This window comes from Meleagris gallopavo, chromosome 14 (assembly GCF_000146605.3).
Source record: "Meleagris gallopavo isolate NT-WF06-2002-E0010 breed Aviagen turkey brand Nicholas breeding stock chromosome 14, Turkey_5.1, whole genome shotgun sequence".
Lineage (NCBI taxonomy): Eukaryota > Metazoa > Chordata > Aves > Galliformes > Phasianidae > Meleagris > Meleagris gallopavo.
Window position 1 is genome coordinate 19,166,756 of NC_015024.2, and position 25,232 is coordinate 19,191,987.

Consider the following 25,232-nt stretch of genomic DNA (forward strand, 5'->3'; position numbering starts at 1 on the left):
AATCTTTAATAAAGAGCAATTTGCAAGTACAATTCTCTCATTATTTTTTTTATCAATACTTCTGCATATTCAGTGAAATCTGAAGATTAGCAGTTTATGAATAATTCAGTGTTTAGGCTGATGTCTGATTCATGTACTTCAAATCCGAGAGCTGCTTTTGGAGGGAAGAGGAGGACGGTCGGGTGTTTGTTGCTGCCCGTCGAGGCCGCACTCCGCAGAGCCACGCGGTGCTCAGTGGCTGCTCGGTGACGCGGCTCCGCCACCCGCGCTGAGCCCTACGGCACCAATGCCGCAGCGCTGGCCACGCAGGGGGGCACGCAGGGCTGCCCACACGCGGGGCCTCTGAGCACGGCAGCACGCGAGGTGTGAGCAAACAGCTGTGGCTGCTGCAGGAGCCCCACCCGGCCCACAGCGCACTGAGAGGAGTTCACAGCACGTGCCCGGGGCCGCCGCTCGCCCTCCCGTCCTTTTCCAACCGTCTGCTCGCAGCATTCCTTCTCCTTCCAGCCTCTCACAAAGATTTGGGCAGGAGCTCTCGGGCTCACCTGTGTCCGCTGCGGTGGAGACCCGGCGATTAGCGGCTGCCCAACCGGCCCTCGCCGTTACCGTGCCGAATCAGATAAATTAGCTGCAGGTGTGGTGGACCTGAGAACAGGGTTGAGTTCTGCAGTCCCTGGTTGCCGTTTGGGAGCTGCGCTGCCATGGAGTCCCAACCAGGTCGGGGCTGCAGGGTGCGGATACCGCGGTTCCCTTTTCTGGGAACGGGCGCGGTGACGCCGTTTGGCTTCGGAGGACTGCAGCCCTCGGGGCTGTGAGCGCCTTCGCCTCACGCTGCCGTTCTGTATCCCCCGCAGCCAAAGCCGCCGGCGCTGCCCGGCTCTCCAGCCTGCTCGCCCGGGGCCGGCGGAGCCGCCACCCCCCCACGCTGCACATGGTGCTCGAGGCGCTGCAGGCGCAGGATGGGAAGAAGGGCGTCTCAGTCGTCGCCATCAAGCGCTTCATCCTGGCCAAGTACCCCGCGGTGGACCCCGTGCGCCTCAAGTATCTGCTGAAGCGGGCGCTGGCGACCGGGCTGAGCCGCGGCTTCCTGGTGCGGCCCCACAACTCCTCCGCCCTGGGGGCCACGGGGCGCTTCAAAGTGAGCGGGGCTGCAAGAGCGAGGCTGGGGTTGGGCGCTGCCGATGCCGGCTGCTCCCACGTTCTGCTCCTTCCCTCCTCCCAGCTCGGTCCTAAGAGGCTGCAGCAGAAACAGGCGCCGGGCCGGGAGGATCCAGGGGAGGGACCGGCCCCGAAGACGGGACGCAGAGGGGCTGCCGAGGCTGCCCGAGCCCCTGCGGTGGTGCGGAGCGATGGAGGGCAAGGTAATGGCAGGGGGTCTGGGGCGGACCCCCGTGAGGTGCTCCGCCTGTGCTCATCTGCTGCTCCTTTTCTGCAGGCACTGCCAAGGAGAAGCCAAAAGCAGTGAAGAGGAAGCCAAGGGCAAAGCCTGCAGATGTGAGTACAGCTGGGTGACGAGGCCAGGGGATGCCAGCACTGCATCCGAGCTGTGGGATGTGGCGTGGCAGCAGCCTGAAGCACTCTGTCCCCTCCAGGCACAGCCAGCGGTGGGGAAGCCCGGGAGTGATGGAGCAAAGGCCCACCAGGCCCCTGGCAAAGGGCGGTCGCAGCCCCCCGCAGCTCCTGCTGCCAGGGGTGTGCGGGAGGACAGTGCCGACCGCCCTGCTGGTGCTGGGGTGAAGAGACCCAAAAAGACCCCAGCAGCCAAGAGCAAAGGGGAGGTTCCTGAGGAGGCCCAGGAAGCTGCCTTGAAGAAGGGAGGTAAAGCCAAGGCAAGGAAGCCCCAGGCTGCTCTGGGTGCTGGCCAGGGGGGAAAGACCAGAGCACAGGAGGCAGCTACTGGCAGGAAGGTGTCATAGGGGCCCCAGGACTTTGAAGCACAGCACCATCCCCAGCTGAGTCTAGGCTTTGGGGTAGGAGCTGGTTTTAATTCCCAGGTGTTAATTCTCTGTTCATCTACTACTAATAAAGGTTGTCTGATTCATGGATTAGCACAACTCCTGCCCTGCATGCCCATCACTCAAGGCCAACAACCTTCAGCCCAGAGTGAATCCGCAGCCTTGCCCCGTGTAGGATGGGAAGGCACGCAGACTTGTGGAGTGGTAGTGAGCTGTGGGCTCCTGTGAGCAGTGCTGGAGTGACTCTGAGGGACTGTGTGTATGCAGGTTGGTGGTGAGCCCCAGTGCAAGGTGATGCCCAGGCGGGGACTCTGGGCTGGGGTGGGACTTGAAGTGGTAACGAGGCCTGGGAAGCTCAGGGCTTGTCACCACTCCCACAGCCTTGGTGCAGGGGATGTGTCTGGCCTCCTGCCCTCCCAGCTGCCCTTGTGCTAATGCCTGGCTGAGCTCAGATTACAGCAGTGCCAGGGCAGTAGGGATGGGTGCGTTCGTGGTCCGCAGCGGTGGTTGGAGCTGCCTAAGCTCCACCCACACTAAAGAGGAAGATAGAAGTGCTTTGGGACTCAAAAAAGAGTTTGGGTGTTTGCAACAGACTGTAGGATTGCTCATGCTATTGTTATCTGCCTGTCCACAGTACCCACCCCAAAACCTGTCTTGCTAGCTTCTGCTGGCCTGTATATGAAAGCTTTCTTATGATAGTTTTAAATGCCTGAATTTCTCCTGCTCTGTGCAGAACAGAGCCCTTCTGAAGGTCAGTCTGATAACGCAAAGGTTGTCAGTCCTCCTGGGTGGGAGAAAGTAAGTGGAAGTAAAACTCTCTTACTAAAGAGGATTTAACTAATCTTCAGCTGGCTTTGCCAATGCCCTCCAAGGCTTCTGGCCTTGCTGTGCAGCTTAAGCAAGAGCTGAGCAAACTAACTACTTTTAAACTTTAGCCTTGGCCATGCTGATGTATCTTTAAATCTAAATTCATATTCCCTGGGGTCAGGGTGAGGGATACTGCAGCAGTAACCCAGCAGAACTCAGCTGCACCTTCTGTAGTGGTCAGTCACAAATGACTGCTTGCCAACACTAAATGTCCTGCAGTGGAACAGGGCAGGAGCTGTGTTCTCTCTCATCAGGCACTAAATATAAAACATAAAGCTCCTCGAGAGGCTATATTATTAAGTGACTGGATTTAGCTTTACTGAGAATCAGCTTTAACACAGGAAAATCCCTGTGGTGTCCAGGAAGAGCAGTTTTTACTGAAAGACGGTGGAAGTGGGAGGATTTCGGCAATGCTGTGGTTATCGAGCCCTGCAGGCTGGGGATGGTGTCACTGCTAAGGCCAGAAGCCTCGAGTGCTGTGGCAGTGCAGAGCAGGTGCTGGGCTGCCTGTTGCTGGGTGAAGGCACGGTTGGCTGCTCCTGGCAGTGCAAGGCTGTCTGGCCCTGTGGGTTGGCATGGTGATGTTGGTCCTGCTGTGCGTTGCTGTGGTTTGTTCAGGTCCTCACGTGGCTTTTCTACCTTCTGTGTCAGATCCTGTTCTGGTGGGACCTTCCTGCATGCTAGGCAGGAATGGTGAACTGCTGCAGCCTTAAGAGGGTAAGACCTGTGCCATTGGGAAAGAAGATGGTTCTTGCTGAGCTGCCAGCCCTGAGCAGTGCGGTGCTGCATGGTGGAGCTGGCAGCTGCCTGCCTCCCCGTGTTCCTGAGGAGCACAGGGATTTGCATGGCCTGTGTGAGAGAAAGATGTCTCAGACAAGGGATGGCCTCTTGGTGTTAGGCTCTGTACCAGGAGCAGGAAGTTCACTACGCAGGGTTTCAGCACCTTGTTTTATTACAAAGATAGGTTTCTCCAAGAGTCTGCCACTTCCACTACACAGCAGGTAAGGGCACTATACCCACAACACATGCCAAAGTTTAAAAACATGTTACAAAGGGCTCAGGGGTTCAAGGCAACACTACAAACCCTCAAGCGTTTGCTCTTTTAAAGTTACCTCTTTAGAATGGTTGTAGCTTTTTTTCTACTTTGGAAAAAATTAAATAAGACAGCAATAGACCCCAATACGTGGCCCAGTCACATCACCTGGAGTCAAACCGTGCTCACTACTGGCTCACCTGTGTCCTTTTCCTGTAATGACATGGGGCTGTTGCTCCATGGCCATTTCCTCACCTCCAGCCAAGCTCAACATTCTCTACTACCCTGGTCCTTCTCACTGTCACCTTCCCTGTGCTGGGCCTGTCTATATCTATGGCAACTATTCACAGTTTCTAAAGAAAAAGTCAAGATTATTTTTTGTGTGAAATCACTTTCAAAATAAAATGTAGCCCAGCTACATTATTAGTTTCTATTCTGAAACCACATCCTCAGCAAAGACATTGAAACTTCTACAGTGTATGTACTTTTTCTGTAGTTCTCTTTAAAAGAAAGGAAAAAAAACAAAACAACAACAACAAAAACAAAACCCCAAACAAATCCTCTTTTCTTTCCCTCCCCTCCCTACCCCCTTTTAGCATACTGGATAAAGTCTATCATTTGTTTTAAAATAGATATCTATATACACATACACAACTCTGATGTTCTAACTTCTGACAAATGCAGTGTTACTGGAAATGATGGGGTGCAACCACCTGCCCATGGCAGTAAGTCACCCAGGAGGAGTCTGGTGGACCAGGTTTCATCCTTTCCAGCTGGATGAGTAATGGAGGCTCACCTTGAGACCCTGCCTGGAGTGAGGTAGTCACTTTTCAATATATATTTGGCAGTTTGGAAATGTGGTGCCTACAGCTAGGTTTAGCTTTCATGGGCAGGTTGCCTTTATCTGCAGGGGAATGCTGGCTTCGGACATGTGGTCCAGCTTCTGAAGAAGGGCCTGAGTGATGCTGGAGAAGACCAGAGCAGTCATGGCTGCCCTGGCTGTGGAACAGGAGCTGCCAGCAGAGAGAAAATGGATGCCAGGCTGGGATGGACCCCAGCAGGTGCTGCAGGATAGCAGTGAAGTTCCTGGATCTCAGACAAGTCCTGTTTGTCTCTGCAGTGGGACTCTGCTGACATCACTATGTGGAGTGTGACATTTCCTACCCCTGTTTGCACCTTGTGATGTCTGACTTGCTCTGCTGACTTGTGTGAGTGAGAGCATCTTGCTGCCATGGGGACAAGGATGCGTTGCTTGCCTTTATGGGCTGACAAGCTGAATGTGTCACAAAACCATTTTTGTTGCTCTTGGGTGGTAACTGTGGTGTACTGGCTCCAAGGCAAGCAAAGCAAGCTGCTTTAGGAACAGCCCTCTGCAGCACCGGCCCGCTTTAGATGATGATCATGGTGAGATACCAGAGAGCGTGGGACACAGTGAGGAAGTATGATGCCTGCATGTCCTGCCCTGCATGTGGCTCAGTTTGCTCTGTCAGAGGACTGTTCTGGTGACGTGAGCTCAAGTCAGCACCGTAGCTGTGTACGCAGCAAGTAGGGTGGGGAGAGTGCGAGGAGCAGCTCACTGCTTGCAGGTGGAAGTGATGCCCCTGCCTATCTGGCTGGAGGGTGGGTCGTAAGGGGACATCTGCCTATCCTGCATGCTGCAGTTCACTGCATGCAGGTTGGGGAACTGGGAGAGGGCAGAACAGTCTTTCCCACACCAACATGCAGTGCACTCCCTCCAGCCAGCTAGCAGCTGTTAGGGGATAAAGTGCTTTCAGCATTCCCCTGCTACATAGGAAGCAACTGCTTTAACTCACCCCCAGTTCCCTGGGTTGCCCAAATTTCAAATGAAGGAGTGGTTGTGTTTGCACATACAATACAAAAATTAAAAGGCACAAAAATACACAGAATGCAGCAGATAGTGAACAGCTGATTGTCCATGGTGTCAGAGAAATGCAGATGTCAGAGGGCTGGTGTGGAATGGAGAGCGTGCTGCCACTGCTCTGATGGCCTATGCCATCTCTGCTTGTTACTCCCCGAGGCTGCTCTTTTGTTATGGCTTCTGCAGCGTGGTCTTGTCCGTGAGGAATGCAGACAGGGATGTGGGGAGCCAGCTGCTCAGGAATGAATTACTGAGAAGTGACGAACAGAGCTTGCCACAGGTGTCACACCTCCATTTCTGGCTTGCAACAGCAGTAAGTTACGGGTGCTACAGTGTTGACCAGATGGTTTTCTAGCTGCACAAAGGCTGTCTTGTTGCTTCTTGATCTGTGAGGGAGCTCTCTGGCTGCAAGTAAGGCCCACCACTGACACAAGGCTGATTTGAGAACGACCCTCATGGACATGGACCAAGGTGTCCCCATGGTCAAGGCAAGTTCCCTACAACAGTTACTCTAGGGGCCGCTTCCCAGGCTGCAGTCAGCCTAGGCTTCGCTGCAGCACTCGTAGATGTTGTCCTCCATGAGAGCAATCACTTGCTCAAACTTGTGCTGGAGCTGGGTGCGCTTTGTTGTGGGGTTGGAGTCCAGGGCGGCCACGATCTGCAGGAGAGGTGGGCACATAAGGGACAGGCAGCACGGAGCCCTGTCTGCCAACCCCACCTGCCTCATAATGCTTCAATCCCAGCTGAAGCCAGGATGGAGAGCCTAGTACTGGGACACAGCCCCGCACCCTCCAGGTGCAGCAGGGGTTGGCTGAGTCCCTGCTCTCACATTGAGGCAGAGGGAGAAAATGCAACAGAAAACCCTGCAGGGAACCTCCTAGCACAGAGCTGTCCCTGTGAGGCAGGGCACAGTGAGTTCTGCGTTCTGGGTCACAGCCAGGGCAGCAGTGAGGGTAAGTTATTGGGAAGGCATCCTTGAGCTCTGCTTCCTGTGAGCATAAGAGGATTCGAGCAGTCCACGCATTGGCCAACCCTGCTCCAAACTTGCCCAGCTAAGCACTGCTAAAAACAACTGGGAAGAGCTGGCTTTTGCTTCTACAAAGTTATCAACCAAGGGATGGGAGAGCAGATGCACCTATGTGTATGTATTACATCTGCCTGGGCAGATTACACAAAGGAAAAATAATCCCTTTTCTGCAAGGCATCCAACTGCTTGGTTACAAAACACCTCCTGTTATTCCCTCTGCAGATAGTCTAAGGCCTGAGCACAGCCAAACTCGCCTACCTGGGAGCGATATCTCTTGGCATATTTGTATATCTCTGCCATGGCGACGTTTGTGTTGAACTCATTCCGGTATTTCTTTAAAAAGACAGAACAAATAGGGGAGATACATTAACCTGACACAGCAAGCAAGTTCAAGTCCAATCTGCAGGCATTAGCGAGATTAAAAGAAGATTTAGACTGGCTATTTTTATTCCTGTTGCATTGATGCAGCTGGGCTTTGCCTTATTCATTTAAGGAAGCTGCATTTGCTTACATGAGAAATGGTTTGAGTCTTTATAAAGTCAGCCTTAAGTGACTGCAGCCGATAGCCCTGATCAGCTCAAAGGCACTCTGAAGGATGGGGCAGCACTGGAGCTGGGCAGAGGAGCACCCAGGAAAAGCACGCTCCACAGCTGAGGCTGAACTGCCTTGGGGAGATGACTGCGTTCTGAGGGAGCTGCAGCGCGCTGCTGGCAGGGCTGGGATCCGGAGCGCAGCTGCCAGCTCCCGAGCTGGTACCAGGCTGGCAGGGAGCGCTGCCAGCAGGCTGCCGGGGACTCAGGGCCAGCTCTGAACGCTGGCGGCACAGGGGCCAGCTGGCCGAGCACCCGAGGGCCAGCAGAGCCTCTTCCAAATTTCTGGCTCTTTGGCACTTCATTCTGTTTAAAACTCCCAGTGGTGCCAAAGCCTTGTTAGTTTCAAGCGAATTCATGTATGTTTACTGGCAGTCATTAAAGATGCTTGGAATTAGGTCAGATGAATTTTGTCTGGAAGTTGGAGGCAAAATATCCCTTCTCGTTTGCTTCCTCCAGTGCCTATTCAAGCAGGAGCTGAATTCAGCCTGCTCACCCCGCTGCCCCAGCAGCACAGCTCCACATCCCAGCACAACCCTGCTCCCAGCACTGCCCAGTGCCTCACCCGTGACTCCTCTGCCAGGTGTGCGTTCATCTCCTGCTCGCTGAGCGGTGGCATGTCATGGATCTGCTTGTAGTATCTCTGCACGATCTTCCTGTACTCTGGGATCTCCTTGGCGTACAGCAACTTATTGGTTGGGGAGTCCTAGAGTGAGGGCAAGATACTGAGATCGGATGCCGTATCATTTCTGACTGAAAACCCTCTTATTCTGCCTGGCTGAAGCACTGGCCATCAGACAGGGCCTTCAGCTGCAGTTGGGCTCAGGAACCAGCTGTGGGCCTGGCTTTAAGCAGACAGGAGCGTGGTGGGATGGCACCAAGGCACAAACCGCATGAGTGGTGCATGCAGAGCACATCACCTCCTGCCTGCAGAGCTGAAGCACTCTCTGCATGCGGCCATCCCTGCCTGCCTTCCTGGCTCCTATGCCAGCAGTGGTGGTCTCACTGAGTGCAACTGCAGCAACGACAGGGCTGAAAAGTGTGTGCGGGGCCAGGGGGGTTGTTTGCTGCAGGCGATGCTCTGCAAATGCATGTACCACCACTGTGTTAGATAATCCACTTCTGCTCCGTGGCGCCGTGTGTGGAAAGTGGTAATGAAGGATGGGCTTCTGAACGCGTCACTCCAGTCTCTTGAGCAGCCAGCTTGATTTAAACCAAAGAACAAAGCTGAACTTTGTCAGTTGAAATGTTGCTCTTGGATTTTTAATGTAACTTTGATTTATTCTGCGTTGGCTAACTCAGCCTGTCTGACCTATATTGAGTGCATGGAAAGTAATTAATAGAAAATACTGTGAGTTTTCTTGATTAATGTCGGCTTGGACAAAGCAGTCTTAACCTCCTGGCCACGAGCGAGTGGTACCAGCACAGGCATAACCCCACTTGCACTCTTTGCTAACACAAGCATGAATGATTTTAACCTCAAGGCAATGCTGTCCCGCTGACATCATTACCCTGGGAATGAACCTGGCTGACACCAGCGCTGTAACCCAGAGGGAAAAGAGCCCCAGGTGCTGGGACAGGAGGGGAGTGAGATCAATGTGTCCCCTTGCCCTGACACGCTCCCTTGTGCTGGCAGGTGGAGGCGGGGAGGAAGGCTCTGCAGACAAAACAAGCCCAGCAGGGTTCTAGCTGTGGAGATGGGATCTCCTGCTGTACAAGCAGTAAATAAGGAAGCCAGGGGTAACTGCAAGCTGCTGTGCAATATGTGGGAAGGCTGCAAGGGAAATGGGCACCGGGCCCCAAAGCAGTTTACTTTCAAACCCAATGGCAAGGCATTGTAGGAATAGAGCCAAGTTACAGAGCCTGCTTACATTTTCTTTTTCCCCTTGGAAACGCAACAGAAATCCATGTTGCCTCCTTTCTGTTGTTTTTCAAATTTGTGTCTGGTTTGTCCTCCGTGTATTAGGAAGAGGTGAATGTTTCATTAACTGCTTGCACACTGTAGGTGTGCGGAGTGAACCTGCTCTCACGTTTGCAGTATCAGAAGCGGCACTGCTGACACCCTGTATCCAGAGGAAGAGCCTGGACAACCCCTGGTCTACAGCATGTGGATGTAGACTGACTTTCGTGCTGAGGATTTATTCTCCCCTCATTACTCAACAGTTCCTTCACTTACACTATTGTATTCCTGCAAAATGTTTCCATCTGCTGTCTGACTCCTGCTGACCCCTCTTCCCCTCACCGGCAGCTTGACAAGGACAGATTGAAGGTGTTTCGTAACGCTTGCAAAAAAATGTCCCAAACCCAAACAAACAAAAATCCAGCGCTCATTACATCTTCCTCCAGAGTTAATCTCTCCCAGGAGGGGCTTCCTGGGGATGTCCTGAGCAGTGCCCCTCCCTCGTGCAGGGGCCCCTACGTCACACACCCAGCCCTGGGAGAGGGGCAATTTTCAGCATTCGCTATAAAGCTGATGCTGTTGGGAAGTTTCAGATGTCAGCACCACACTCAACCAAGGCAGAGGGAAAGCAGCGAGCATGCGCGCGGCGCAGGAGGGAGGAGAGGACAACTCATCCTTAGATACATTCAGACCTCAGCGGCATGAAGCCGGGCACGTGGCTCACAGCCCGCTGCTGGGGGCAAGGACAGCTCTGGCAGCCCCTTCCCACCTACACGCTGCTTTGTGTCCCGCCGGTCGGAGCCACGGCGCCACGTCCCCTCGGACCATACCTTGCCCAGCTGCAGGTCGGACAGCGAGCAGGCGTCAATGAAGGCCTGGGCGATCACAGAGAGACAGGCGTCGATGTGGTCGGTCTTGTCGATGTCAAAGACAAACTGGGGGTTCTTCAGGATGTTGACCCAAAACCTCAGGGGTAGGCTGTGGAGGAAACAGGCCAGGAACACACACTGGGTGAATTTCCAAGGGAGAGAGGAGATGCAGAAAGATGACGAGAGAATGTGAATCAAAGAGAGGAAAAAAATGGGGAGCAACGTTCTGTTCTTTAATAACCTGGCACTGCACATTTCCCTGCCTAGCTAGAGGGGAAGCACCTGCTCAGGCCCCACATGCAGCCCTACCCAGGTGAGTGTTTGCCCCACTCCCCCAGCAGCTGTGGGCTGGCCGTGCTGCTGGATGGGCTCAAGCACTTCTGCTGTGTGGGCTTTGCAATCCAGCTTCCTCATTTGCGGAGTTTTGTAGTGACAGTGTCAGCTCCTTTTCCATTTTCCCTCACACTACCCATCCTCTGGTTTTGTTGGTGAGCCCGGCCCCATGAAATACATTTCATATATACTTTTCCTGCTTTCTCATCATTTTCTTCTCCAGTTGCTTCAGTGCTCCTTTGGCCACACAGTACATTTCTTGTCCTGGCTACTATCCCCCTTCTGCAGCTGGGGACTAAAATCTGTAGAGGTATTTGCTCTACTGGCAATTAAGGTAATGAAGGCTGGGCAGATCTGCAGTCCACATGTCATATCTGCACACCTGCTATTCCAGACAAATTGGTTTTTGTTTTTCATGTTGTGCTGGAGTTACTGCCCCTGCAGCCTCAGAAGCGTAGTGCTGCCTCCAGCCTTGCTGCTCTGCCCCACTGAACCCCCTGCTCTCTCCTCTGCTCTCTCCCGTGCTCTCTCCTCCGCTCTCTCCCGTGCTCTCTCCTCCCTTCACTCTGGCTCTCCCATGCCATTCCTGCTCAGCACATCCCTCAGCATTGCTGCCGGCAGCCCCTGGTGCTGCGTACCCCCAGCAGGATGCTGCCACAGCAGCAGCTCCTGGGGTACCGAGCACCCTGCAGCCTCAGCTTGGTGTCAGAGAAAAGTGAGAAGGATCCCCAGGGATTGGAAAGCTGGAAACCAAACAAAAAGGAGCCAGGTGTGGATTTTAAAATCTGTGTGGTTTTTAAGACCTGATGTGATTTTGGAATCTATCTCAGATTCTTCAGTGCTTACAGCTTACATCTTTGCTGCATCCTGTCATCCATTCTCTCTTCTGTTTCTCCTTAATTATGCGTATTACAGTGCCCATTTCTTCTGCCCTTTCTCTGCCTATGCCTGCTCTTCCAGCTCTGTACTTCCCAGAGCTCTGTGCTTGTTCAGAGCTCTCAAGCCCACATTTGCTCTCATCTTTCAGCCCCTCCCTGTATTTCACGGCCCTCATTGGTTCTGCTTTTAGCAGCCTGGTGATTAATGCAGAATACCAAGGCTTTGCAGCTGCCGCTTCTTTCAGAAGGAAGGAAGGAAATGTCTTCTCTTCCAGACCTGTTGGTCTTCCAGATGTGCATGGTGTCAGGGTCTGTGATCCCTCTTTTCTCTGCTTGCTCCTCTAGGAAGTCAAAGAAATACTTCACGGCCACAGGCGGCTTGTCATCTCTGATGCTGAGAATGGCTTTGAACAAGTCGTCCAGGAACTTCTGCAGTGTGCCCTGTGGGACAAGCACACACAGTGGGGGCTGCAGAAAGCAGCAGCACCTGAGACCCGAAAACCAGTGTGAGGGGCTGTGACTGTGTACACTGGGGAAGTTCTTGGCTGCTGGCTGGATAAGCCATGAGAGGGAGGGGATGCTGGAGCAAGGATGGAAAGGTTTGTTTGTGCATAGTGATATAATTAGCTTGCATTTGGATTTAATTTCTTTTGGCGTTGAGATTTTCTTTCATATTGCTGGGATCTCACATCTGTGATTGTTCTGCACAGTAAATACAAAAAAGCCTGGAGACTGCTGGCCATGCTTGTGATCTCTGCTCCAGTGAAGCATCATGCTGGGACTAAAGATGGTCTGGGAGCCCAACTGCTGGAGCTGAGCACTCACAGTGAGTGGGGATGTTCAAATCTGAATTAAGGCCACACAAACATCCCTCCTCCATCCCTCTTCCCAGCAGGATCACTGTGTGGGAGATGGGCTCAGGTCTGAATCGCACACTGTGAGCCCTGAGGCAGTCAGCATCCTTCCATGGCTGGAGATGCCAGACCTGCATTCGGGGGGATCGCATGGGGCTCCCGCAGCAGCACTGCCCTCAGGGAGAGCTGGGAAGCAGAGGAACGAAGGAGCCAGCAGAGCCCAGCAGCCCTACTGGAGCCTCTCCAAACATTTGTGACAGATGGGTCCTAAAGCCCTTGGGAGCGACCGGCCATGCAGCAATCCTGACTTAAATCAGGTTTCTGACTACAGACTGCAAGCAATGATCGTCTGCTGTTTGCAAAAGTGCCCCCAGCTCTTACCTTTGTAGAGAGCAGCCTGGTCAGGTAGATCTCTGGCAGGACTTTCTTCCTATGGCTCTGTCTGTGAGATTTCTTATGCTCCACTGATTCGTCAGTTGGGAGAACCTGGTCCAACACAAAACACACGTTGAGAACACTCCTCTCTGGATGTGTCACACTGAATTCTCCTTTAAGTTTAGAATTTCAACCGCATATAGAATCCAGTTGAAAACCAGTTACTGTGTTATAAATACAGCCTTATATGGCTTTAAAAAAGTAATTCATAATGGTCAGTTTTTCTGACATTTGTCTCTTTTGCTCTCTCAATCTAGACAAAGGAAATGAAACAATCGGCCTCACTGGGATGTAGGCCTGTTTGCCTTTCTGGCCTCTGTGAAGTGCTCCTGTGTGGCTGCAGTTGAGGTTCCCAGAAACAAAGCAGGCGGCTTCCACGGAAAGCAGCTTTTCTTAGGTTTGGAAAAAATGCAAGAACAATCAGCCAGTATTCCTACTCTGGCCTTTTTAAAAACAAAAATAAATATTCTGCTGGTCAGATCAGTTAATTACCATCCTGTAATGACCTAGCAAGCAATTTAAGTACATCTTGGCATTGCTTCAGATGTGCACATTCGGTTTCCTGTCCCCTCTCCCTCCTCACTCTGTGGATATGTGTGCGTGCGTGCATTGTGTGTTTGTATTCCATCTGAGCATGGACAATTCAGCAGAGAAAAATGCCCAAGCTAAAAAATGCTGTTGTTGTCCATAACATTTTTTCTCATAACAGCTTTTAACAGCATTTAGCACTTCGTCAATTTGGAGCAGTGCACCAGCAGGAACTCATAAATCTCGGCGGCCCTGGGAAGGGGCAGAGTGCCAGCAGCTCCTGCGAGGTGACCCCCCGAGGCCGCGGGATGCTGCTGGCAGTGCTGCTCCACGCTCAGATCACGGTGCTGAACTCTGGCTGCTGATGGCTGGATTGGGCCACAGCAATTATTGTGCTGTCTTGGTAATTTTTTATTATGTCCCACAGAGCTAAAGCTTTTCTACAGATAACCTTTCTGCTCCAATTAGGGCCTCTGTGAAGAGAACTAATGACTGCTGATCCAGACTGTTCATCACATCTGATGCTTCAGCCCATGGAGATGAATTAAGTCGGTATCGGTGAGGCTGAAAAGATTTCCTTCTCTTTCATCACAAACACTGAAAAAATAGGATCCGCGCAGGTGAGAAGGAAGATCACCACACACGCACAGCCCCACTGACCACCTTCGCTCCCAGCAGTATTCAGGTCATGTTCTGCCACCAAGGTGAGTGTGGGCCTGGGGCTGCCTGCCCCACCTCCCGCCCCAGCCCTGCTGGTCTCAGCTGGCTCCAGTCACAACACTTCTGCTATTGCTGCAGCATGGCCCTGCCTTCAGGGCACCTCCTCTTTGCCACAAGCCTTGTGTTCAGCACCACACAGAAACAAAGAATGCATTAGTGGTAAGGGACCTTAAGGCCCCAGCCCCACCCCGCCGTGTTCTGGCTGCCCCCTGCCAGCTCAGGCTGCCCACGGCCCCATCCATGACCTCGTGCACCTCCAGGGATAGGGCACCCACAGCTCTGGGCAGCCTGTGCCGAAGTGACAGCAGCAGCCCCCTCTCTCTATTAATGGGCAGTCTTTGTAAGGTCGAGCGTCGTAATACAGACAGCAACCAGACTAAGGTAAGCACCTGGTTGCCCCATGCTGCTGCCAGAAGCAGACTGTGGCCAGGCACTGCCCCAGCACCACACGGTGCAGCACAGCCATGCCCACGGCCACAGGGTGAGAAGGACACTCACCAAGTGGAAGTACTTCTCGGCGTCCAAATCCTTCACTGTGAAGAACAAGAGGGATACAACAGCTCAGTCAGAACACTCCACCCACATGAGAACACGTTTGCTATCCCCAAGAAGCACCAGTGCCCAGCCAGGGTTTCTGCTCCCAGGATCTCAGCACCTTTCTCAGCAGGGAATCGCATCGCACTGCACCATACTGCAGGGTCTGGGGAACACGGCTGCCAATTCTCAGCGGCACCTCAGAGCCACCCTTGAAACATGCAGGTGCTGCTGCTGCAGGAAATGGGCCTTACCTCTGCTCAGCGTGCCGTCCTTCTTGTCTGACAGGCTCATGGCCAGTGACGCCCCTTCGGGGATCTGCAGAGGGAAACGCGGCTGTCAGTGAGTGCCTGGCAGCTTCCAGCCCTGGAGACTCGATGCCAGCCACGGGCACCCGCCACCGCCCTGCCCCTGCTCCCCACTGTGGGAACTGGCAGCAGCATGCTGCCCTGCTGGGAGAGGCTTTTTTAAGTGCCAATACGAGATGATGATGCCCTCAGCTCCAATGGGAATTGGGCAAATACATGTATGCAAGATAAAGTTTTGGCACATCTACAGGAGGTAAGTCGAAGAAGAAAGACCACCGAGCTGTGCAGGCGCTGCTTGGCCTCTCCCAGAGGGGAGCAGGAACCTGCAGGGCAGGGGCTGCTCTTTGTTCTGCGCCCGGCTCCAGCACAGCAGGCACCGCGCCAGGAGCGGCACTGCTGCACAAATAACAACGCTAATCAGCACGCAGCTCTGATTTTCCATGCGCTGTTGCAGACTAGTGAGGATTATGCTTCCAGGCATACCAGGGAATGGGGAAACCAAATAAACTTTCTGGTTTCATTTAGTTTTAAAAGGAAAACTGGTCAGGAGAACAATTCTCTTCGCCGCATTGCCCCATGTTTTTGGCCTCCATCCTCAGCGGCATCCCCAGCCCAAGGGCAGGCAGCAGCTCCAGCAGCAGCCGGGCATGGCCCAACAGCTCGGTGATGCTGATCAGCTCAGCTGAGGCCATTGGAAATAGGAGTCTTTTTTTTTTTCTTGTTCTTTCTGTTGTCAGTAATAACTTGTTTTGCATGAAGAGTGTTTAATTAGTTTCAGTGTGTTGCAATATTAACAAGCTCCTCGCCAGGGCAGATGTCTATTCCCCGGAAGCTCTTGCGGAGCTATGGCAACCTTCCTGCTTGGCCCCAATAATCCTGTTTTTGGAGGGGGAACTGCCACTCGCCCCTGGGGCCGGGCAGGCTCTGAGGCAGAGCTTTTCTGTAGCACCTGCAGATTTACCTTGTAATGTGCCAACGTGTTGAGCTTCTTCCTGCCATCCTCCACCACCGAGGTGTCGTCGAGGTCCCGCAGGATGTAGCTGTCGGTGCTGGTGGCAAACCACTCTGTGTGGGGAGGGCAGAGTTGAGCAGGCAGCCGGGAGGCTGGGACCTGCTTTTGGGAGCATCCCACAGCCAAGGCACCGTGGAGCTGCACATGTGGTCACCAAGGGGCAGCGGTGGCTCCTGAGGGGCAGAGCCTGCAGACAGGGGGATGTGCCCCGGGCATCGGGGAGAGGAGTGGGGCCCTGGTGCTGCCCCAGCCCAGCTGTCCCTCCAGGAGGACACCGTCTGGCACTGAGCATCAGCCCCGCATGGCACGCAGGCACAAGGCCAGCGCGGTTTTCTCCTCGCAGCACTTACCTTGGATACTTAAATTCTACAAAAAGGGGTTGGCCACAGGGTAGATAAGTGACCAAACACACAGCCAGACAGGAGTCCATGGGCTCATTTATAGCTGCTTGTGGAGAGGTACATTAATGAGCCATGTGCAGGCCCAAGAGAGTTTTAGAGGACACATCCATTCCTGGAATTAACACTAGGCTTCAAAGAGGGGAAATCCAAGCACCCTTCTGCTCAGCTCAGGCTTTTCTAAAGCTTCTTTCTAATGACATGGCTCCCTCCTGTCCGCAGGGTCTGGTCCTATCTCTTATTCCTGAAGACCGCTCTCAGGAGAAGGCTGTCTCCATCCTGCCCTATCACCAGTGCTCCTTTACCCAGCACCCTCCAAGAGACCCCAGGGGCTGGTGTGCACCACCAGCTCCCTCATCCAGATGTACGGTCTGGCCAGTGCCCCCTACCGAGGTCGACGTCTTCCACTCTTGGCCACTGGGAGTAGGGGACATTCTTGCAGAAGGCCTCCAGGATCTTCTCCTTCACTTGGCTAAGCGTGTCTGTGTCCATGGCTCTGACACTCAGGGAGTCCATCCCGCAGCCTTGGAAGGAGACGTTGAGGTTCTGTGGGCAGAGGCTGCGTTAGAGGTGAGTGGGGCTCCCATGGATGCACAGAGCTCTGGGGCTGCAGTCAGGCAGGATGAAGGCTGTCACCTACAATTTACTGCTAGCAAAAGTGCCGATTTATGCTCCCTGGCAACTGAAAGATGCAATTTATTGATGGAGCCAAGAGGACACAGGGAGCAATGCTGTGCCCTGCTCTCCTGCTGCCCTGCTAATGGGCCTAAGCCCTGACATGCAGAGATCACTTCTGAGGCAGGAAGGAGGACAGGTCAGCCTCCACTGCCACCACATCCTCAGCTTCTCAGCTCTGACCGGTCATTAATGGGGCCATCAGGGCTCATTGCCGTCCTCTGCCTGATGCAACGGGCTGAGCTCTTGGGCGTAAACAAGCTTTGAGCACACTAAAGAGTGAGTCTGGTGCCGCGTGGGCATTCACCACCATCAGCATCCAATTCCCTGCTGAAGAAGGGACCTGAACAGTGGATCATAGGCCGGCTGCCACAGACACCACTCACTCCTTGGGGACGCCCAGCTTCTGCTGGTTGCAGGACAAAGTTGTGGGGTAATGAGAGTGACCCTTTGTACAAAAACCCTCTTTGAGAGCTGCTCCCATGCCAGTCAGGTGAGGAGCAATGCAGGGAGCAGGTACCTCCTCCACACATGCACTCCACCTGGCCCAATGCCACCTGCATAGAGCTGACCCAAGGCAGCCCCTGCTCTGCCTCCGCCCTCTTCTCCTTGATGCACACAAACTAGGGGCCTCCATTCAGCTGTGAGTGCAGTCCTGAAGCCAGCCAGCTACTCAATCTGTGAGCTGAGGTCAGGACGCTGTGCAGAGACCAGAAGCAGCACTGCTGTGAGTGCAGCTGCCTCTGGGAAAGACACCCATAAATGTGAGCCCAATATCTGGAATTCTCACAGCCCGCAGGCTCCTTGCGGTCACTGTTGTAGCAGAAATGCTAAGTCATGGCCTGAAGCAGTGATGGAGCACCTGGTGGAAGGCAGGGCCAGCCCAGGGAGCTCAGGTGCATGCAATGTACCCGAGTGACTGGAAGGGTGGAGCCAGGATCCACCCCTTCCCAGCCCTCATTTAAGGGTTGGCAGTAGGGACAAAGGCACCTCTGAGATCTGCTGAAGGTAAGCAGCTCTTTTTCTTTATTTCTCTGGCTGCTGCATTTGGGCTTATTCTAGTTTGCTGTAGTTGAAGACTTTGTCGCCCTGTTATTACTGTGGTACTTTCCAGCCCATTATAGCATTGCAACTGCTCTCTGCTGTCAGGACATGCAGCCAGCTCCCTCGGTGATGAGCACAATCTCAGTATATAGATGAAGCCAGATTTTTGCCGTAGCATTAATAGAAAATAACTTTTCACATTGTATACTGAGTGGTTGTTTTTTAAAGCGAGGTTTAGTTACCAGCAGTGTAGAGGACTGCTGATGAGCAAGCACCAGGCCTGCAGGTGGTTGCCTTCCTCCAATGCTCGGCTCATCACTTTGCTTTTTCTCTCACAAAGTAGGAAGCAGCTGCACTGCTCCTGCTCAGACACATGACATTACCATTTCTGCTGGGAAAGCCAATGCTCTGTGCCCTGCTGCTCACCCCTCTTGTCTGTGCTGTGAATTTACAGGTCAGTCAGTAAGAAGAATCGGAGACTATGTGGAGTTAAACATGTTCTGTGTTATGGTGATACGTGTCTGGGATAACCCATGGATTTCAATGGAACTGCTGCAGATTTGTGTCAGGTAACTGGAAGCAGGGTTTGACCCAGGCTCTGGAAAGGCATCTGCTGGATTCTCAGTCTGACACTGAAGGGGAAAAATCCCTCCATGTGCACAGCTCTGCCGAAGCCCTGCGAGAGGTAGTTTGCTGCACAGCTCTGTGACACCCCGCCTGCAGCCTGCAATGCGAGGCTGAGCCAGAACCTTCTCACTGGGAGCACAGATGCTGATTTGCTTTACCTCTCTGAGCATGGCGGAACAAATCTCCCTGCCTCCCTCCACCTCTAACCGGAGCCACATGGGTGACCACGGAGGCCGGATGTGCAAACCAGCAGTTACCACAAGTCGTATTCTGCAGTGGGAGCCCTATGGCAGCAAGGTGCAATGGGCACTAACTCACGGAGGCACCAGCTCCCTCTGGGCCACCCCACCTCGGGTACTCACCCTTGGCTTCGCCTCGATGTTCTCCCGCAGGAGCCACTCTTCATTGAGGGTGTATCTGGCCTTCCCAGTGATGGCATCAATGGAGCCTTTGTTAATCTGCTGCTTGATGGCGCAGATCAGCAGGAAGAATGGCTCTCCGACTGTTTCCTGGGGAAAGAGAGAGAAGTCCATGTCAGCAACGGACCTGGCGGTGCATCCAGGGCAGGCTCTATACAAACCCCCAGGCCTACAGAGACTTGGGGGTGCCAGCTTTCTATTAAAGGTGCTGTCTGAAGTCCTCTTTGTGCTGCCTGGTTTGCCATTGAGATCTATGGGAGTGAGGCCACTGTGTAGCCTATGGCTCTGGGAAGCAGCACTCATACTTCTCATACCACAGCAGAGCCCTGATTGCAGCAAAAGAGAAAGATCAGAGTCAACCATGCTGTTCTCATGCGACAACAGCTAACTCGTTATATTTGTCAAACTTCATCTTACAGGAGTGTTGTGAATTGTGACAGTGCTGCAACAGGAACAAGGAGCCTAACAGAGACCAGCAATTTGTGACATGGTTCAGCGACATGGTGTAATGCCAGATTTCTGATCCACTTATGTCTGTTATGCCGATGTGCAAGTAAAACACAAGTTATTTTCTTAAAAAACATTTCAGTACTGGAGTACATCCCATTCTCCCTAATGTTCATGTGCAATTTCCTTCAGATGAGGCAAATGCAAATTACTGCGCATTCCTGTACTTCCCGACCATCGCAGCCCTGCACAGCCATCGCTGCCATCTGAAATCCTGTTCAAGACAACAGATATCGGATGGTTTTGGTATTTCTCAGCTAGGAGCTGCTAAATCCTGTTCAATCTGCTTCTTAATTAAGACTCGGTGGTTCTTTTATTCTAATTGCCTTATAATTGCTGAAGCAATTAGCTCGATGTCAATTTTGATTCGGCTGCCTTCAGCAATGGGGCTGCAGCAGGGCTGTGGGTGGGCACGCACCATCTGTGCCACGGTGCACATGCTTTATTTTCCCAGGGCAGGGCTGGTACGAACATAGGGTAAGTGCATGGGCCTCCCACCGGGATGGAAGGACTTCCTGCAACGCTCCCTCTGGGTGCACAGCAGCGCATGGGCTCTGCTGTGCTGGAGAAAGGCACAGAAACATGTGAAGCTGTGGGGCAGAGGAGCTGAGGACCACAAACAAAATGCAGAAGGTAACAAAAAGTCAGCGTCTGAGGGGAAGGTGGCACAGTGAGCCAGCAGGCAGGGGTTATGCTGACACAGGCATGCCCAGGTCCGGCTGTTTGCTTCCACCACTTGCGCGATGCGAACAGGAGCACCGCTGCCCCAGCCCAATGCAGGGGTGCTGGCACAGTGCCCGTGTCACGGTGCTCACGTGTGCAGGGCGCCCACCCTGAGATTCAGCACCGGGTCTGGAGCCTGCTCTGTCCCCCTGGGGAAACTGCTTCTGGACACAGCTCTGGCCACAGCAGCAAGAGAAGAGGCTGAAAACCACGACACAGAGCCCCCCAGGTACTGGGGCTCCTCACTGCCTGGAGCCAGCAGTGCTCCCTGGGTCAAGCTGACCACATGGCACCGTGCTGCCAGCGTGCTGAGTGTAGAGGGACAGCCTGTGCAATCTGTGCTCACACCCTGTGTTGTGGGAACGAACCAGCTCTGTCCTCAGGATGGGCTGCATAGGAACCGAATGGCAGCTCAGCCTGCGAGATGCTATTTCTGTTTGTCTTGTTGGCTTTCAGACCCAGGAACTGTGGGATGCTATGGAGATCTGCAAAAGCACTAATCAGACTGCAAGTTTCAAAGAGGGGAAAGAAGTGCTGGCAGGCAGCGGCTGCAGATAAAACGGCAGGCCTGGAAACCTCGAGCATTGTTCAGAAAATGCATCTGGAAACAAACCAGCAGTGTCTCCAGAGCTGCTACTTGGGAGAAAGGAAGTCTAACCAGAAGAGATCAGTGCTGATTCAGGACAAAAATTATTTTAAAAAACCGCACTCTGGGGCCTTTTTTTTTCCTCCTATTGTGAATGCATTTTAATGAGACTTCATTTTCATTTTTGACCGAACCATCACAGGCTCTTAAAGCGATCCGGGGCACTGCAATAAGCTCGTGGTAATGGAGTGCACAGCTCTGGCTGGCACTGCTTGGGCTGCTTCATGCTGGGGGAGCGTGGGAGACAAAGGTTTTATGCTCTTGAGAAAAAGGTTCAGAGCACAGACTGGCTTTGGTGTGGCTGCTTCTTTACCAAGGCCAACAAGTCATCGGAGATGTCCTCCGCGAACACTCTACAGTCATTTCAAATGAGCCCTGGTGAGGCTGGTGTAAGGAAAACACAGAAAGCAGCCTCTTTCTCGCAGGTAATTTGGGGGTGATTATCTATTTGTGTAATGTAACAAATACAATCCTAGCTCCATCCCCCAGGCAAAACTTTGGGAAGCTTAGACCTAGGTCTGAATGCTGCATCCCAGGACCTTGGCTTTCACTCAGCCGTCAGTTCCCCCCATCCTGCTGAGGTATCACGGGGGGAGGCAGTTCTCAGCATTTTCCATTATAGTGGTAGCAGGAAGTGCAGACACAGACCATTTTATTGGTGATTCTCACACGGTTATGCAGAAACTTTTTCAGGCCCCCTCTGCTTCCAATGCCAAGAAGCAAGTCTCCTGCTGCCTACGATCACAGTTCCTGCATGCTGTCACATTTCAGAGGGACAAACCCTCTGCTTTCAGGTGCCCTCCACATGTGCAGCTGTGAGTGGCTGTGGCCTGCCTCTTCTTTGCAGCTGAAGACAGCTCCTTCAAATTATTTTTGCCTAAAACACAAGCGGATGGACTGCTAGTCACAGCATTAATATGAAACAAATGTTTTGAGCATGTAGCGTTGACTTACAAGGGAAAATACAAGCTCTTGGAATTTTTCCACTGAACAATGGCAGGGACCTTTGCAGCAGCTGTTTCAAATAGATGTTGTGATTAATGGAGATCATTCAGGAATGAGAACCAGACCCATCATCACACGTCTGGCAGCACAGTGCTGCAGGCAGGCAGGAGACTCTTTTTAACCAAAGAATGCCTCTCTGAAGGCAACAGTTTGACCCAGAGGGATGCAAGGCACATGGGAGGTGCCTGGCTGTCACTAATATTTAAGTTGCTGCCCCGAGCTAGAAGCAGTCTGTGGGCAGGAGTGCTGCAGTGGCTCCATGCTTGGCTTTTGCAGTGAGGAAGGCGCCGGTTCTGCTCAGACTGCTGAGAGCCCTCCATCCCTGCACACAGCAGCCTGAACCCATTTGGAGCCCCCTCCTGCAGGGACAGCCAGAGCTTCTTCCTCCCCACATCAGCAGGCAGCAGCTTCTCCTCCACGGAGGTTTCCCCACCTTCACCCGAGTATGTGATGTGCTCTTGGAAATCAAATCTTCACTGCATTCTGTTAGCAAATGTTTACTGTTGATGCCAAGATCGCATGCAGCTGCACCAAGGAAGGGACAGGCTGGATGGTGGGAAAAGGCTCGGCACCAGAGGGCAGTGGGCACAGAACAGCGTCCCCAGGGCAGCCCCATGCTAGCAGAGCTCAGGGAGCATTTGGACACCACTCTCAAACACGGAGTTTGGGTGGTGCTGTGTGGAGGCAGGAGCTAGACTTGACGATCCCCGCGGGCTCCTTCTGACTTGGGAACTTCTGTCATTCTGTGATTCTAGCCTGGCTCGGCCCTCGTTCCACCGTCTCCCTGACAGTGCTGCCCTGATTTCTACACAGCTTCAGCTCACAGCTGGCACCAGCCCTCATCACAGGCTCATCACAGGCAGTCCCAGCCCTGGTCCCGACCCTCGCTGTGCATGGGCACCTCGACTACCATGGCCACAGTCCCTGACAGCCTGCAGCACCCATAATTAGCTCTGTAACGTGCCCATGTCCTCAGCCTGTGCGATAAGAATTACATTTCTTTCCTCTTTTTTTTCCTGAGAAAGTCCTCTTGCACAATGTTCATTTTTAGCAGAACCGGAGCTGGATCAGACACCTCATACAGCGGCTCCGCTCTCCAAGAGAAGAGAGCAGCACTTTTTCCCCCCATGGTTAAGCTACAGGCACAAAACTGAAAGATTACTAAATAAATAAATAAATAAACAATCACTAATTCACTCTTTTTTTCTCTGACAGGCTGGAAAGCCATGCTCCATTGGCACAGGCAACCCTACTTGTTCCTGTGACTTTTCCTTCATTATAGTTCATAATTATGTGAGCTGAAATGAAAGATTAAGAACTACAAAGTCACAAGCTTTAGAACAAACAGTGATCTTCAGCTGTGTTCAGAAGACATTATGATATGTATGAAGACAATGCAGCATTGCTTCTGTGACTACAGCAAACACTTTGAAAAAGAGATTTTTCTAAAGGCCTCTTCCAGGCTTTCCCCTGTGGGTATAATGGGGTGTCCTCCAATTAGCTGCTGTGGAATCAATTATGTTATTGCTCAACTCTTCTGAGAAATTCCAACCAGAGCTGGCAAGCATTGGAAATAAAGCAGTGAGCAGATGGAGACGCTCTGAGATGCCAAATATATTCCTTTTACGTTATGTAGGAAGACAGTCAGGCTTCTGGACATCCCCCTCTCCTGCGAAGACAACCTGGGCAGTGTGGCACTGCGAGGACATGCCCAGCACAAGGAGCCCCAACCCAAACGACCACTGACAGCCCAGCAGCCTTTCTGCCCCACACCATGAGCACCTCCTGGGGTCCTGTGCTGAAGCAAAATGCTGAACTAGCTGGGAACCATCAGTAAGGCTATCCAAATTGGTCAGAGAAAACAACAAACAGCTGGAACTGTTCTCCAAACCTCAAGCTATTGTGGTTATTTTCCAATTCCCTGTGGCTGTCTTCTCAACCATGGCAATAGATGCCAGTTTAGTGCCCTGGCCTTATAGAAAGCAGGCCACACTAGGAAGCCTGCTATGAAGCTTGATCCCATCAAGTCACCAGATGCAATCAAACTTCCAGTTGCTTTTTTATGCTTGACCATTAGTGACAAGGCAACTGGCCCAACTGGCAAGTATTCAGTTCCTCACCTGATTCACATGTCCCTTGTTACCCCTGCATGCAATGCAACTACAATACACTCATCTGGTTCTCTTACTCTGAGATAGCTGTACATGCAGATGGACATCCAGTTGGTGAGCATCTTCTCTACCACAGATTCAGTTCTCCTCAGCATCAGCTTGGGGTTTTTGGAAGCTGAAGCATCTATTAGATCCACCAAGAGGTCCTTCATGATGCTGGTGTAATATTCCAGTTTCCCATGCAATGCAATAGTAAGCAGGGAGGCCAGGTTACACCTGAAAAACAGAACTCTGTAAGAGTAAAGCACTGAGGCAGACTGTTAACTAGTATAAGAAACATGAAGGCAGCATTTGTGGCAGTTTCTGCAGGCTCTCTCAATGGGGATAAACTCCACAGGCTCTTTCTGTGCTGTCAGACCTCAGGTCAACTCACACAATCATATGTGTTCAGGAATACAAACACTGCAAGAGCTGGTCATGCATTGCACCTTTTGGTGCTTTGCAGGAAAATGGAAAAGGTTTTTGGCTGCTCATTTCTAAAAGAAAACTGGGAAGCCAGTTGTAACCTTCAGCTGCAACGCATGACTCTAGATAGCATCTGGATCGTTTAGAGTTTAGGAATGAATCAGTCTTGTCTAGTTGCCAGGTCTTTGGTTGAAATTTAGCATAGATGATCAGTGCCTGCAAATCACAGGCCTATGGAAAATGTCCATGTAGGACAAGAGACGCACTCAATTGCCTCCTCAACATCTTCATGGGACCAGGCAGGGGCCACAGAGCCACCCTCCACAGCAGAGACTGTGAGGCAGCAGTCCCACCACTGAGCTTCCTGTGGGCACGTGGAACCCCTCCCAGGTGAGCTGGCTGCCAGCACGGCTCCTCAGTCTGCTGGAGCTCATACCTGTCCCTCACAGCAAAGTCTTTCTGTTGTTCAAGAGCGTGGACAAAAATGATGAGAAAGTGCTTGTTGTTGAGCAAGGTAGAGAACAGTGAGATTCCTTCTTCCATATTGGGTCTGCAGCTTTCAGGAATCTAGAGAAAAAAACAGAAAACAGAATGAGAACAACACTCCTTGTTTCCCCCCACCCCAGCTTCTTTTATCCTACCTGACTGCAGTGATGTCCCTGCTAAGCACACAGTGCTGTGCTGATGCCTCCATTCTCCCTGTTTGGCACTTGCCAGACTGCTTTCCTGGCGAAGGCACGACTGCATTCTGGGCTGCATCAGAAGCAGCACAGTCACCAGGCCACTGCCCCTCTCTATACAACACTTGTGAGACCAAACAGAGTAACGTGCCCAGTTGGGAGCTCCCCAGTGCCAGGTGGATGTTGACAGATTGGAGCAAGTACAGCAGG

The 25,232-nt window shown here is 52.5% G+C and overlaps 2 protein-coding genes across 2 annotated transcripts in view; one reads left to right on the plus strand and one right to left on the minus strand.

Moving 5' to 3' along the window:
• The first annotated feature begins 84 nt into the window (after positions 1 to 84).
• Positions 85 to 2,093, plus strand: LOC104913211 (histone H1oo). Its single transcript, XM_019620256.2, has 5 exons — positions 85 to 717; positions 855 to 1,138; positions 1,223 to 1,361; positions 1,436 to 1,494; positions 1,593 to 2,093. The coding sequence occupies exons 1-5, from the start codon at positions 702 to 704 to the stop codon at positions 1,914 to 1,916; spliced, it is 822 nt and encodes a 273-aa protein (XP_019475801.1). The 5' UTR covers positions 85 to 701; the 3' UTR covers positions 1,917 to 2,093.
• A 1,662-nt stretch (positions 2,094 to 3,755) lies between these two features.
• Positions 3,756 to 25,232, minus strand: part of PLXND1 (plexin D1) — a gene marked incomplete at its 5' end in the record, with an annotated part of 64,013 nt that continues 42,536 nt past the window's right edge. Inside the window, 13 exon segments of the mRNA XM_019619985.2 lie at positions 3,756 to 6,392; positions 7,020 to 7,094; positions 7,917 to 8,057; positions 10,082 to 10,229; positions 11,609 to 11,772; positions 12,567 to 12,671; positions 14,367 to 14,401; positions 14,657 to 14,720; positions 15,672 to 15,775; positions 16,510 to 16,666; positions 18,829 to 18,975; positions 23,955 to 24,153; positions 24,779 to 24,909. Coding sequence (XP_019475530.1) covers positions 6,276 to 6,392; positions 7,020 to 7,094; positions 7,917 to 8,057; positions 10,082 to 10,229; positions 11,609 to 11,772; positions 12,567 to 12,671; positions 14,367 to 14,401; positions 14,657 to 14,720; positions 15,672 to 15,775; positions 16,510 to 16,666; positions 18,829 to 18,975; positions 23,955 to 24,153; positions 24,779 to 24,909 — 1,587 coding nt within the window.

Excerpts from the sequence above, each read along its gene's own strand:
- LOC104913211 (XM_019620256.2), top strand. Across the intron at positions 1,139-1,222 it reads GGGCCACGGGGCGCTTCAAA|CTCGGTCCTAAGAGGCTGCA; the intron begins GTGAGCGGGGCT and ends CCCTCCTCCCAG. Across the intron at positions 1,495-1,592 it reads CAAGGGCAAAGCCTGCAGAT|GCACAGCCAGCGGTGGGGAA; the intron begins GTGAGTACAGCT and ends TGTCCCCTCCAG.